The sequence below is a fragment of the Chaetodon trifascialis genome, chromosome 5, assembly GCF_039877785.1.
Source record: "Chaetodon trifascialis isolate fChaTrf1 chromosome 5, fChaTrf1.hap1, whole genome shotgun sequence".
NCBI classification, from domain to species: Eukaryota; Metazoa; Chordata; class Actinopteri; order Chaetodontiformes; family Chaetodontidae; genus Chaetodon; species Chaetodon trifascialis.
In genome coordinates this window covers 15045540-15060754 of record NC_092060.1, presented here as the reverse complement: position 1 = coordinate 15060754, position 15215 = coordinate 15045540, and the positions used below count along the sequence as shown (strand labels likewise).

The following is a 15215-nucleotide window of genomic DNA, read 5'->3' as shown; positions in this document are numbered from 1 at the left end:
GACAGGCCTGAATTAGGGCTGCAACTAATAATTCATCTGTTTATTATTTTGTTTTTTTCCAAACAGTAATATTCAGTCTAAAATAATAATAATAAAAACAGCCAATATTAACATTTAAAGCAAATTGAATGTCATATCTAAATTTAAGGTCCCATGTGCTGGTGAATATGTTTAGTGTGTTTCCAGCTTTAACTAATTTTAACATTGCTGTTTTTGCTTTCTCAAGCGTTAATAATATTTGGTATATTTACAGCTCTAAATCATCATAAAACAGGCACTGGACAACTAAATATTGCATGGCTTTCCATTAACTGTATCTTAAACTTGTTACAAATGTGAACACAACACACTATTATATATCAGATTGTGTTTTACTGGTGATACATGCTCATATTTTTCTTTTTTTTAATTGAACAGTTACACAAGACATACAAGCCAGAAAAAAGACATACGCATACCTCCAGTCGTACATATAGTATTGACATCTGCATTGCATAAGAAAAAACAGGTAAACACGATGTTAATCAGTCCTGTGTGGCCTAGCTCTCACTTTTTTTTTTTTTTTTTTTTTTTTTGTAACCTTAAAATGAGTCATTTCACAGCGGGACGCTGGCCCTTTAAGATCCCGTCTCCCCAGCAGCGGTGGAGAGCGGAGCGGAGCAGCTTGGAGCCACAGACTGCAGCACATCCTCCGCTAGCCCACCTGACAGCGCAGCCTCCCGGTTCACATCACAACAAACCGCGTCCAGGACGGGAATGGGGGGCACCTAGCCCGCTAGCTAACTAACTAGATTTCCTAGAAGCGGAGAAGGCTCACGGCCGGCGGTCCAGCAAAGATGGTATCCTGGATTATTTCGAGGATAGTAGTGTGAGTATGGGCTGGGCTGCTGTGTTTTAACGTTACCCTCCATTCATCAGCTGTCTGATGCTGGACGCTGCGCCGCGACAGCTAGCTAACATTAGGCTTGTGTGCTCTGTCATCCAGCTTCCGTCTAGAAGTAGGTGGTTAACGCTGTTTTTCATGAGTATAGAGAAATGCTGTGTGAGAGCTGCTGTTTAGGCGCTGAGCTGAGCAGCAGTCTGTACTAACCGCCGCAAACGTTGCTCCGTTTCTTCGGTTAATACAATGATGCGGTACAATCTGCATCCGTCGCTCGTTAGCTGCTGCTAGCTAACATATGCTGGCTAGCTAGTTAACCTAAGTGTAACCACCTGACAGATAATGTGTTGGCGGGGAAGGGAGCTATTAGCCGGCCACACGCTCAAGGGAAACCTGCTTAATATGCAGCCTCGCTGCAGACAAGGAAACAGACTGCTGGCCACGGCTGTTTAAATCACCACAGCCTGCTTAGTGCTGGTCTACACAACTGAGCATCTCGCCACCATATGTGAACACTGTTCGTGAAAATGTGATGGCCCAGGAGGCCAGATAGCAATGTCTCTGTTCAATCACGACTATGATCAGGAACTGGCCAGATCAGCGTGCATGACTTGGCTATGTCAACATGTTGGAGTGACTTTACAGATTTATTCTTTGCTGTGATCAGACCAGCAGGTCGGGCCTCAGCTTCCACCTGGACACACCACATCCTGACAGTGTGGATGACTCAACTAAAGCCAGCAGCTGTCATCATCCTGATCCTGATAATGCAGACACTTTTCCAGTCTCATGTCAAGTGACTACACGATATTGTCATCTGACCGATGCATGTACCTGTCTGATAATGATGCTTTCAATTTCGTGTGGAATTTAACCAGGTCGTACTTAAACCTGGTAGTGTAATCCTCAAACACACCTGTAATGGTATATTTAAAGGGCCAGGTGCAGAGATGTTATTGATGTTTCATCCCTATAGATACTCTGCTTGCCTGGATTCCGTAGGTAGAGGATAATACATTGACAAACATTTACTTCGAGCAGGCTCTTCCACTTCAGTGCACCTCAGGTAGTCATGCGTGGATGGGAGACAAACCATGTGACTGGATATGCATCATAATGGCTGCTGCACATCTAACAAAATCATTTCTCATCTTTGATTTGGGCCTTAAACATGCAAATGCCTCTTTTGAAAGGTAATTGAAAAGTGCTTTTTTTATTTTACAGAATAATTATTTGTCCAAACCTGAAAAACTGAAATCAGGTGATTAAGCAGCGTAAATATACTGTATGCTGAATATCTGAGCTAGAGGATGGGACACCTTCAAACTGAGAGAAGTAAATTTGAGATGGGGACAGAAAGAGCCGCAGAGCTTCTGCTGAGGGAGTCTGCTGCCTTAGAGGCCTGCTACGAGTCGCCTCGGCTTACTGTACAATGCTGAGAGGCGCTGCGCACATGACCGAGCAGCTTAGATACTTTCCGGGACAGAAGACCTACTTAAATGCTGAGAAAGACAGTAGATATATTCAGGCTACCAGCAGCCGGGAGCACAAGCCTCATAGGTGGACTCTGTGTGAAAAACATTCAATCCTTAGTTTAGATAAGTCGCAATCATTGTTTACACTGGAAGCACGCAGACAGACTAGTGGCTTTCTGACCTGTATTCTCCCCGCCTGTCCCCTCACTCAGCATTTAGCATCCTGTCACATCAGCACAAATCCCCACAGTGGCACAGGATGCCACCAAATGCACATGAAAACAAGGCTCTGTGTGCACAGTGTCCCAATGTGTACATGAACGGACACATGGTGACCCACCTCTGGCCCACTTTTGTGTGTTTTTCCACTTTGTCTTGTTGCGCTTTTCCTGATTCCACGATCTCCTTCATATTTTGTTTGAACTGATTATCAGGCCGATGTGTTTTGACAAGCTACTACCCATCAGCTGTCTGCTGTGGCATCACCATTCAGATGAAAAACACAGAGACTAACATTGCTTAAGTATAAGTAGCCCACTAATACAGAAAGCTATGCTTATTTTACAAGAGCTCAGAACAAACATGGCTAATTTGCTTTTTAGGCAGGAACGCGTTTATGAGGTGTCAGAGTCAACACCCAGAGGCCATGTTCTCCAGCTGAATTCTCCTCCTCTGACCTGGGTTTCTCTGCTCCTCTGCTTTTTGCAGCCTTGCCTTTGGGACGCTCTATCCAGCATACTCCTCATACAAGGCCGTCAAAACGAAGAATGTGAAGGAATATGTGAGTATCACCTTTGGTTACCAAATCATAGCAGACCGTTTTCGACCCCTGTCCGCCCTGTTTGATCTTTGGGATATTTTGCCCAGGGCTGCTGTCGGCTATTTTTATACTAATGTTTTCAATGCACTTTGTGAGAAGGAATGTAATACAAAGCCTACAGACAGAGTTTAGACCAGTCACATGCTTGACATTAATTGGAGGACAAGTATTAATCACCTTTAGTAATCTCTGTATTGATGTCTGACCCTGCAAAGATGATGGTCAGGGTCTCCCAGACGAGGTCGTAAACATGACATGGCAGTTAATTTGGGCTCACCAACCTTCATGAAACGGCATCATTTAGGCACCACAATGACTCTAAGAGACAGAGTAATACCTTCATATCTGTCTCAATCCTAATTCTTCTTTCCTTTTACATGGACACAAAGTGTGGTCCATATTTATCCAACACCTGCAAGTGTATGAGAATGTGCATGCACCTCGTAATGATTACGTAACAGCCTGCCATGCTGGAGATTGTGAATAACCGTCTGCATCATCTAGTGCTGTTGTTCCCACCCAAGGGGTTGCACAATGAATGTGATGGTCACTAGAAGATTAACTGGACACGAGAGCATTTTAAGAAAGCATTTCTCCAACAGAAAATAATTCAGTCAGAAAAAGAATAAACTTTAAGAGGGAACATGTTAGTAAAGTTGGGAACCACTGATTGACACCCATAACATGCTGAGTGCACGAAACAGCCCAATCCCCTGATACCAAAATGACTCAGAGTTCTAACGTGCACTCCCTTATTTTGTCCTGATGTCCTACAGCGCCTGCAAATCCCCAAGTTTCCTCCATTGAGATTTTAAAAGTCAACACAGTCCATGCTTGTGTGTTGAAACATTAACGCTGAGCTGAGTGAACAGTTTGGGATTTGGCTGCATTACAAAATGAACAATGGAGATTATCTAACACAACAAATAACGTGGCCCTGATTTTAAGATGGAAAAGCCAGTGTTGCCAGTGGAAACCTGGATGAAAAGCAGTAGAATCCCATTCTGTCTGGCTGAGTCGGGGTCCTCCCTGCTTACCTCATCGCTGCAAGGGATGGGGGGGGGGGGTCCCTGAGGAGAAGGAGGAGGAGATAGCAGCACTCTGGCCCTCTGCCTAGATTTGCACTTGAGAACAGTCTCCTCCTGGCAGGGTTACCATGGCAACTTCCCCTTCCCAAGCAGACAGTCACAGAAGGCCAGAGGAAGAGGGGGAGAGCGAGAGGAGGACGCCATTTTTAGAACCGATGTTTTCATTCCCCTTTCGTCTTGTTTGACTCATTTCTACTGAGTCAAAGGATTCTGTGCGTTTAGACGGCTGCACACATGCCGTGCAGTGCTTTTCTCTAATTCAGTAACATTTGATAAGCCAACGTGTTTGGTTATTGATAATGTATTTCCAGTGACTCTGTGGTGTTTGACATTGCTTCCATAAGCTACTTTGCCTCTAAGTGCCTAGTTTATAGCACTTCATGTCGTTTAGATGATGCCCTACATTTCCTTTGTCTCTGGGAGATTAACCATGCATGCTGATGTGATCTGACAGGACTGAAACATATGCTGCATGTTTAGCTCCATGTGTCTCAGCACGTGCACACAGGATGCTGTGGGCCTTTGTATGCTGCTTTTGTGATGTTCTCTCGACTCACCTGTGTGTGTGTGTGTGTGTGTGTGTGTGTGTGTGTGTGTGTGTGTGTGTGTGTGTGTGTGTGTGTGTGCGCGCGCGTGCGCGTGCGCATGCGTGCGTGCGTGTGTGTCTCCAGGTGAAGTGGATGATGTACTGGATCGTATTTGCATTGTTCACGACAGCAGAGACTACCACAGACCTGCTCCTATCATGGTGAGCCAGGAGCTGCTCATGATCATGACAACTAGCTTGTAATATATAAAGGGCTTATGTAATATCAATAGATGCATTCATGTGTGTATCTAGTGCTAAGTGTTCTTGATTATTTTTAGTACAGTGATCTCTTATTAAAATGTCTTGTTTTCATCTCAGCATCATAAGAAACAACTCACACAATCATTCAGCCCTTTTATATGTCAGATCGTCTCTCATTGTGTCTTTCTCTTTGTAACTCTGGTGTCTGTACCTTCCTCAAAGCTTTTCTCGTTTCTTTTCATCTCTGCTGATGGTATAACTCTGTTTCATTACTCAGGTTTCCATTTTACTTTGAGCTCAAGATTGCCTTTGTGATCTGGCTCCTGTCTCCATACACCAAGGGCTCCAGCGTCCTCTACCGCAAGTTTGTCCACCCAACCCTGTCCAACAAAGAGAAGGTGGAAACCTGGCCTTTTTAAGTCATTTATGGCGCATTTCCATTACACAGTTCCAGCTCTACTCGACTCGGTTCTACTCTACTCTACTTGGTTTGGTTGAGTTTCCATTACAATTGAGTACTTCATAGTACCTTTTCAACGTAGGCGGGGTCGTCATACCAAGGCTGCACGAAACTGCCATGACGTCAATTTGTACGCGATGCAAACAGAGCCGACAAACAATGGAGGACATCGAGGCGATGTTGTATTTGCTGCTCGGTTTGTGGCTTTTTGTCACACACAAAGCAAGAGAAGAAACCCAGAAAAGGCTTCGGGCTGCAAGGCAGAACAACACCCGGCGTTACAATGGAGGGGGAGGGGGGGTGTTTCTCCGGTGTTGGACGTCGCAGACCAGTGACGACACTCTCTGGCCAATCAGTGGCCGACAGGCTGTTGACATCACACATATAGTATTGCTTCTACTCGCTTGGAACCTCACCGGAGCAGGTACTAAAAATAATATCGGGTACCAGGTACTATCCCTAATGGAAACACAAAACAACCGGGTAGAGTAGAGTTGAGTCGAGTCGAGCCGCGCTAGTGGAAATGTGGCATTAGTCCCTGTCACAATTGTAAACTGGTTTGCATGTCCACATTGAAATCAGATTTTTCTTTTCCTCTAATTTTCCTTGTTGTTCTTTGTTCTGTTGTGCTTGCTCTCCCCCGTCATCTGTCACCCTGTGCTGTAGGAGATAGATGAGTACATCGCACAGGCCAAAGACAGGAGTTATGAAACCATGATGAGGTTTGGAAAGAGGGGTCTCAACCTGGCTGCTAATGCTGCTGTCACTGCAGCCACCAAGGTGAGCCGCATGCTCTGATGAAGTCAGATGCCATTATGATTTAATAACTCGGACAAAGCCATTCATGTTTGACGTCTGCATTGTCTGCAATGTAGGTTGTGCTACAAGTGTTATGGCCCTGTTAGATTTGCCACGTCAGATCCAGATCTGTACCATTTGTGTCTGAATCCAGTTAGTTTACCACTGATGTGTGTGTTTAAAACGCTTCTCAAGTGACCACTGAGATAACGCTGTGCTTCCCTGCTCGCATTTTATTTTGTCAGTGGGAAACTTTCACCAGAGAAAACAATGGTTACAAATATTTCCTATGTAGTTCCTAATTATTGGTTGATGATACTTGCACTGCAACCAAAAATAGCTCTATTATAGATGAATCTGTCAGTTATTTTTCAGTTCATTGAAAAAGTATTAAGTTCAAAAGATGTCAGATAATAGCCTAAAGTGCCCATCACAATTTCCCAAGTCCAAATCCCAAATACTCTCAATTTACAATGATATAAAACACAGAACCAGCAAACCCTCACGTGATATCATCATATATAATATCAGTTTCTTCTGATTGACTTACCGATCGATAGACGAATGATTGAAGCTGATACGATCAAGAGTTTCTTGTTCGTTCAAGTGGAGGAAAAGCTTAAAAGTCCAGCAACACAGAGGCGTTTGAACAAGAAATGAATGGTATGAATGATAATTGACAAAAATCTCTTATCAGCGTTTCATAGATAAACAGATAAACTTAGTGCCTTCCCTCAAACATGTGAGTGATGCAGAGCTAAGGGATACATTTTCTCCAGCGTATCTGACAAATCTGTGTTTGGTTTTTCTGTGATGACCAGGGGCAGGGCGTGCTGTCTGACAAGCTGCGGAGTTTCAGCATGCAGGACCTGACTCTCATCAACGCCGATGACGAGCTGGCTCTGCACACCACAGACGCCCGCATGAGACGGGACCCAATGGACGAGATGAGCTCAGGGGCCAGCACGCTGCCCCGGGCCAAGAGCACCGCTGCACGGCAGAGTAAGGCCACACGACATGCACAACCTGCACCGCTTCATTAGCAGCTTCAGAAGCACGGAGTCGCACGCATCTGCATGAATACAGACATGCTGTTTGACCAGGTAGCTAACTGGACTGGACCAGGACGGGGGGCTAGTCGAACCAAGTGGAGTCATGTGATTCAAAGCACTGCAGGATGGCAGGGAAGAGGAGGGGATGCAAAGAAGTGCCGAGTGGGGTGGTGAAAGCATGTGATTCCAGTGGGAGGAGAGGCTTGGAAGGAGGACTCTTTGTGTCTCAGTGCACTGCCGGCCGGCTGGCTGTGTGGGTCTGGAGAGCTGTGAACTGAATACAGACGGGGGGGGGGCACAAACAATGAGCAAAAAGGACAAAGTGGCACATTTAAATTTCTACCAACAAGAATAATGTGCAACGAACAGTGAAGTGAAAGAATCAGACCGCTGGAGTTAATATAAAATGGTGATCTGTGGGTGGATTTTCCTTAAATAACATTCAGACTGTGCTCCAGTGATGAAGCAACTAGTCAATTAATCAAACTGCAGATTAAAGAAGAGCTTGACAGTTCCGATCAAGCCAAAGTGCCAAACGTTTGTTGGTTTCTGTATTTCAAATGTTAAGATTCGTGGATTTTTACTGTTAGCAAGCATTTTTAGACGTCACCCTGGGCTTTTCATGATGGTGATTGGCCAAAATATTCACTGGAAAAAAAAAGAAGAAAAAATCAATAATTAGTGATTGAAGTTTGGCCCCTGCTGGCTCCGTCTCTTTGCCCTCTGGTGATTTTTTTCCTTTGTTGTTGTTTTTGTCACATGATTTTACTATGAACTCTGAGCTGCTCTGTCATTGAGTAACAATCAATTTTTGTCCAATCCCGCAGCCCGCTCTGTGGCAGCTATGTCCCTTGCTGACGACGCGTCATCCCAACACAGTTCTGACCAATCAGACACAAGGACTGAACACTCTGATGAAGATGTGGGAGAAAAAGCCCCTAAACGCAGTACCAGCGTCAAGGCTACCAAGAAACCTGCTGCTGCTAAGACAGAGGTAGGGCCAGTGGTTTTCAGTGCTGTGCGTTGTGCCTACAAACTATTTGACTTAGAAATCCTCTTATTAATAGAGTCAACTATAAAATACAATTTTTCAGAGAGGTGTTTTTGAAAAAGATAATCAGTGATGTAACATCACAGCTAAGCTGAGCTCGCGTTGGTGTGTTCAAGAACATGTCATGAAACTGTTGATTTCACACTTGGCAATATGGCTTCTTAAATATACATTGTAGTATTTTTTGGCCAAATGGCAACATTCAACATTTATCAATACTTATTGGATCTATTTAGTCCTACAGTGCCCGTAATGCAGCTCAAGAGCATCTTTGATTCTGACGAGTATTTGAAGCTGCAGGGTTTCACTTCGGTCCAACGGTACGAGTAGTCCCTCCATTTCCCATTCGCTCCTGTGGAAGTACGAACGATGGACAACGCCGAAGCGTAAACTGACCTTGTGTGTAAAATCGGCGCCCCTTTTTAAATTTTAAAATTGCTCTTTACTTTCTCCTCCCTCCTGTTGTTCTGCTGCTTCTGCAAGACTCAAGCCAAGACGGTGAAGAAACCAACAAAGAAAAAGACCACGACTAACAATGCAGAGACGCCGCCATGAGGCCTGCTGTCCACATCCACCGGCCTACACTCGCTCCACCCACAGCCTGCAGTCCTCTGTTTGGTCTCCACACATATACACTGTATATATCAAGCACTGAAATTGTGTCACACTTGCTGGTTTTTAGAGCAAAGTGCAGGTTCGGTTTTTAGCTGTATGTGGCCTCTTTTCGGTTGGGAACAGTACAGTCGCCCAGTTGTTGCCTCAGTTTTTAATTTCTTTGAGCTGTGAACAGAAGTGCTCCTTTTTCTTTAACCCATTGACATATATGTACAGTAGGTCCTCGCAGAAGAGAGAGAACACGTTAGTGAGAACACCAGCCGACCATGTGCAGTTTTCCAGTCTCATCAGCCTTCCTGATTGGTGTTCTGCTACCGCCATTGTGACAGTCTTAATCGAGGCTGTTTTTGGTTGAAGTATCTCTCATGAAATCTTCCATTCGTCACACCTTCAGGTCTCCTGTGTGTCCTCTGTGCTTCTCCTACATGGTTCCAGTTGAAAAAGTCACCCTCTTGATGCGTGCAGGCTTCAAGTTTGGGTCCACATCTGCATCTGGCCATGATGGTGGACATCCTCAGACGCTGTCATGTCTGGAGCTCAAACAGTTGGCTTTTTTTTTTTTTACTGAGCAGTAAGAAAGTGATTGAGATCAACTGTAAGGTCTGCATTGACTGATAGTTGGAGACATCCTTATTGCTGTTTCACACCTAATAGTTCCCACTTGTGTCCTTCAGCCACCACCATTTCCTCATGTTTTTAAGTCTAATTTTACAGGATTATTTGGGATCAAAGCTGCTTTGGGCCTGTATTTTACATTAATTTGAACCTTTTTGACTGTATTTTCGGCCTCACAGCTTGTGGAAGGCTTTAAAGTTTAGCTTCCCCTCATTAAGCCTGTATACCTCTGAGTGAGTCTGGCTCTGCTAAGTTCAGGTCTCGCTTATGGCAACTTTCTTCCTCACTCATTTTAATGTGTCTTTCAACTCATGTGCAGTACAGGTGCTGGTGGAGTAGTTTGTTTAGTGTTGGCTTAGTTATCCTTCATGTGGACATCACTCTCTCTTAGGTTACATTCATCTACGATCATTTATTAATTCTGCTTCTGTTTGACCCCGTTCTTTTGGTCATGTTATTTTAGTAGTAAGTATGATGAGTTGTGCATATCCAGGCCTCTTAAGCTAATGCTGTAACTGAGCTATCTCCCAATAAATACAGAAATCACAGAAGAGCCGCAGGTGTTTTTGTGAGGTAGCATATCTGCTTTCACTACGGTGGTGATGTCTGTATGTTGCCTGTGCTCAACATTAGAAAGTCACTGAGAAGCTCTGCACTCTCTCACTCCTTTTACCCAGCTGTGTGGTCGCCTCTCTATAATATTTCTACTCCTTAGGAGCCAGGACAAAGCAAAAGCAATATGGAAATAATTAAACCAAAACCAACATCAAGAGACTGTGAGGATTTATTTTCTCATCCCCGTGCTGTCGTCTCACATGTGGAGGGAGCGTCGGACCAGGCTGTGGGTGTTTCCAAACACTGGACGTCGGTTCTGGGATGGCTCCTCTGGTTGTCAGCCACTGCGCTGTGGCTGGTTTTCTTCTTTAACGAGAGATTTAAAAGCATGAGACTCCTCCTGCGCTCATTACTGCTGTCTGCAGCGTGATGCTAGGATGAACCAGTAGGGGGAGTCAAAGCCCACCTCAACTGTTGGTAAAGTTAAACAATATGTGAACAGGATGTAAATAGTAACCTTGACTGTGTATATTTAGTATGAGCTTGCTTGCCTTATTCATTCTCTGGGCTTAAATCCATTTTTTTTTAATTTGTGTGCTTTTCTTAATTCTTAGTCTTAATGACATGTTCTGAGGCCTGAAGAAGCTCAGACTTCACCAGTGTGGACGTCTGGTACTGGAAATGATTTTTCTATGTTTAACGTGTACATTTCTTTTTCTGTCTTCCTGACATTTTAACTCCAATCCATCACAAACTAGAGTATCGTCAGACTTATTATTAAGTATTTTAGGGCCAAAAGTTGAAATCCACCCTGTCGTTTTTTCTTTCTTCCCTTCTTCTTAATTTCATGTGTGCACTGAATAAAGAGAAGATGGCACATAATTAAATGACGTTTGGTCTTCTCAAGCTACAACCCTGCATTTTTTATGTTGTGTTAATGCGATTTTTGGATATTTATTGTTTATTTTCTCTGTTTTAAGTCAGTATTGTATACAGGGATGTTCATTTGTATATTTTTTGTGCCAATTCTCAAAGCTCAATGTCACAAAGGATTACAGTATGTGTGCTGGGACAATGGTATCTAACAAGATCATGTATCAGTAATAAAACTACTAATAAAGGAAACTAAATCAGTGTATTACTGTTGTGCACTTGAAACTAAATGTATCTGTTACATCCCTTTGTGGCCAATATACACCTCACTAAGTTATTCTGTGACAAAAAAAAAAAAGAAAAGGTACATAAAGCAGTAGGACGTTTGTAAAGTAATGCAGTTTGATTTTACACAGCTGTCTCTCTTCGCCAGTTTTGTTTTTCTTTTGTTGTGGTTACAGGTTGTTTTTACAATATCAACAAAAGTAGAAGGGAAAATCAAATAACTGAACAAAACCAGGTGGAAAGAAAAAAGAAAACGTCAAAACGTAGAGGGTGTCACTCACCTCCAGACTAGCATATCTAACAAACTCAACCCACATGCAGAATACAGAGGGCAACCTGCACTGCAAAAGCTCAGCTGTCAAAACAAGAAGTAAAGCAAGATTTTTAAAACTAGTAAAAATATCTCACCTCAAAGAAGCAACAGTTGTCTTAAAAGTGGTGCAGCCAGACCACAAATAAGTACATTTGTGTATATTTGTTTTAGAATTCTGGAATATCTGCTTTCAAGCTTTAAGTTACTCAGAACCAGTAATACAATCTCAATAAGACCGTCTTATTGAGATGAAGGACATACAGCTTGAAACAAGTGAAATGTTCTAACACAAAAACTGCTCGGTAAGAAGATACTGCTCATCTTTAACAAACAAATTGCCTTGATTTAAATTTCACCTTTTACAGTGTATTTCATTTTACCTGGTTTTTCCAGGGCAAACTAAGGGACAGTTTTAACTCACTAATGAAAATAGCCTGCCTCTACATGCAGACTATCAGCAAACACAACAAACCGGGCTGGCAGGGATTGGACGGCTGAACAGCAGGTCCTGGAGAAACAGCCCAATCACAGGAGAGGATGTAGTTGAAGGTAGCCCGGATGCTGAATCCATGGACCAGCTGGAGGTGCAGATGCAGCTGAGGGTGGATCTGATGCTTACAACATGTTCCTTATCTGCAGTCAGAGAGGTAAAACTGGTGGACAGCAGGATCTGGGTGCCATCTCTGGGGGCTTCACACTGTCTCTTGTTGTCTTTTATTGACCCGTTTATATCCACAACATGTCTACAGAACACCAGAGAGCTTTGACAGTTGAACCACAGGCGGAAACATGATGATGAGGGGACAAAGCACACAGAGCATCAGTTCTAATGGGATGTTTTATTGCCAAGAGCTCACGACACAGCAGACAGCAAAGTCAAATTACAATTGACGCTTGAAGTTACAATTATTTTTTTTTAAGTTTTCAAACTTTTGAAAACAATTCAAAAATGTTCTTATTGTGAGAAAACGTGTTCTCACAACTAATTATGTATTAGGAGAACCAGAAAAAACTTTTTGTTATTACAAAAAGTAGTTCATTGGATAGTCCATTAATAATATATTTTGTATTATACTATCATCAAAATAATAATAATGATGATGATAATACATTATACTTATATAGGTCTTCAGGATACTCTAAAACACTCAAAATCAAGTCTTCTTAACTAATTCAACATATCAATTCTGTAACTGGGGCTGCACGGTGGCGCAGCAGGTAGTGCGCGTGCCTCACGGCAAGAAGGTCGCAGGTTCGATTCCTGGGTCGGGCCTTTCTGTGTGAAGCTTGCATGTTCTTCCCGTGCATGCGTGGGTTCTCTCCAGCTTCCTCCCACAGACCATGCTCATTAGGTTGATTGGTGACTCTAGGTGTGAGTGTGAATGGTTGTGTATATGTTGCCCTGCGATCGGCTGGCGACCGGTCCAGGGTGTACCCCGCCTCTCGCCCGTTGACAGCCGAGATAGGCTCCGGCCCCACCGCGACCCCGAAAGAAAATGGATGGATGGAATTCTGTAACTGATAAAGCCGTAAAGGACTACTGTCCCCTAAAAATGATTTCATGGTCTTTCTAAAAACTTTAACAACTTCAGTATTGAAATATGAGGTAATTTTGTCTCTGATGGGTGACACTGAGCTATTCAAAACCATTTCATTCCAGGTCTTTCTCAGAATGTCAGAGATTTCGTCTTGAAAATGGAATGAAGAAATTATTTTCTCCCCCGTCTTCAAATGCTCATCACTCAGACCAAATGACTCGTCTGCACGTTCCTCAAGTTTAGTGAGAGCAGTTCTAATTTTTTCCTTTAGTTTGCATCTATCCTTGTGTGCAACAGACGAGAGGGTCCGGTAGATGTCACTTTTTTTAACATTTTGTCTGAAGTCTTTACTGTATAATTTGAAGGAGATTTCCTTGCATGTTTCAAAATATGGATAAAAAACACTGCCAGGTTCTGAGATGTCAGAATATGTCAGATGTTTAAAAACATCTGGACCAGTCAGTCCCCAGAATGTTGTGAATGTCACATCAGTAGAAAATCCATATTCACTTCGCCATTGATGGGATTTCTCAAACAGTTGATACATACAAGGGACATGTTTTCCTCTTTCCAAACATGGACTATTATGTGTATAAATCAACATTCTTTGCACTTTGACTCGATTTTTGTTCTTGTTCTGCAGAAATTTATCAATTTGTTCAATTAAGATTTCCTCACTATGTTTGAAGGAGGAAGAAACCGAGTTCTTGTTCTTTTTGTTTCTATAACCTGGATAAATATCAGGAAAAGTCTTACGCTCGCCATTTTTCATGTAAGCGATAGCAAAAGCATATTGTTTTCCCCTTTCTTTGTGTTTGTCACGATAACGGTTGAGGATAGATTGCATGTATCTGTCTGGATACATTACATCAAAATGTAATCCTTTTCCTGAGGAATTTAGTATTTGGAATAGTTTAGGTTTGCCATGACTTTTCTGTTTTTCAAAATCTTCTTTTACCTGCTGAATTCTTATTTCTGTCTTGAAAGCCATTCTCAGATCGACAGTGCTAAAATCAAAGGGACTGTACTTTGGTAAAAACACTGCATCCTGCCGGGGCAAAAAAAGAAATTTGGTAAAATCTAATTCAAAACATGGGACGTTGAGAACCGTGCAAGACATACAGGTTGTTTTCTGTTTAGCAGTTATCATATATTCATTGTAACCATGAAGTGTTTTAGAGTTGACAGCATCTGCCATTACATTTGAAATATTTTTGTTATTTAACTGGAAATAGTTCACAAAACTTTGGGTGGTACGGTGAAACAGTGGTAACACTGTCGCCTCACAGCTAGAAGGTCCCAGGTTCAATTCCCGCTGTGGGTGCTGGGGGCGTGTCCTCCACCATGCCTTCAGTGCCTGCTGCTTGAGGAAAGGGGCCTTTCTGTGTGGAGTTTGCATGAGTTCGCATGTTCCCCCTGTGTTCCTATTCTCCATAAAAATACCCCCACTAAAAACATATAAGAAGATCACCACCTGACCAACGGTGACAAAACTAATTGCATGGCATGTGCAGCGTGTATGTAATGTGTGAACCTTTAATTTAAAGACTTTCTCCTTTGTGCCAAAGAGATGATCCTGCTGTCGTTGGTCCTCTTCCCTGAATGATGAAAAAGAAAGAAAACACTTGATTTAATTCACAGAACAAAATCATATGCTGATCATTATATTATTTAGCCGTTGGGCTGGAAGATTCCCCACAGCACAACAAAACATTACAATACTACTCAATATAATGGATTTCAGTACAGCAACACACAAGGGACAATGCCCTCTCAAAGAAAACCATTCTTCATTTCAGCTACACTTCTTTTCATGTGACGAAGATCTGTATAGCTGGAGTAACAGTGATGGGAGCAAACGAGGAAGTCATGTGATGCAGCATCATAAACCAGATTTATTTTTCAGCTGTGATTTGTTACAGTTTTTGAAGGCTCAGGCAGATTATGCTCAGTGTATCCAAGTATTCATGAGATTGATATCTTGTCCAGGTGTATCTCTTTTAAGAT

At 42.8% G+C, this 15215-nt stretch overlaps 1 protein-coding gene across 1 annotated transcript; it reads left to right on the top strand.

Moving 5' to 3' along the window:
* The first annotated feature begins 644 nt into the window (after positions 1-644).
* On the top strand, positions 645-11333 carry reep2 (receptor accessory protein 2). The gene is made up of 8 exons (XM_070962762.1): positions 645-868; positions 3064-3136; positions 4935-5011; positions 5331-5451; positions 6180-6293; positions 7133-7313; positions 8191-8357; positions 8898-11333. The coding sequence occupies exons 1-8, from the start codon at positions 837-839 to the stop codon at positions 8967-8969; spliced, it is 837 nt and encodes a 278-aa protein (XP_070818863.1). The 5' UTR covers positions 645-836; the 3' UTR covers positions 8970-11333.
* Positions 11334-15215: the final 3882 nt, after the last annotated feature.

Bases quoted from the DNA above. Each gene is read 5' to 3' on its own strand.
- reep2 (XM_070962762.1), top strand. From the start codon at position 837: ATGGTATCCTGGATTATTTCGAGGATAGTAGT. The intron at 5,012-5,330 runs GTGAGCCAGGAG...TTCATTACTCAG, and splicing joins ACAGACCTGCTCCTATCATG to GTTTCCATTTTACTTTGAGC. The intron at 6,294-7,132 runs GTGAGCCGCATG...TGTGATGACCAG, and splicing joins CTGTCACTGCAGCCACCAAG to GGGCAGGGCGTGCTGTCTGA.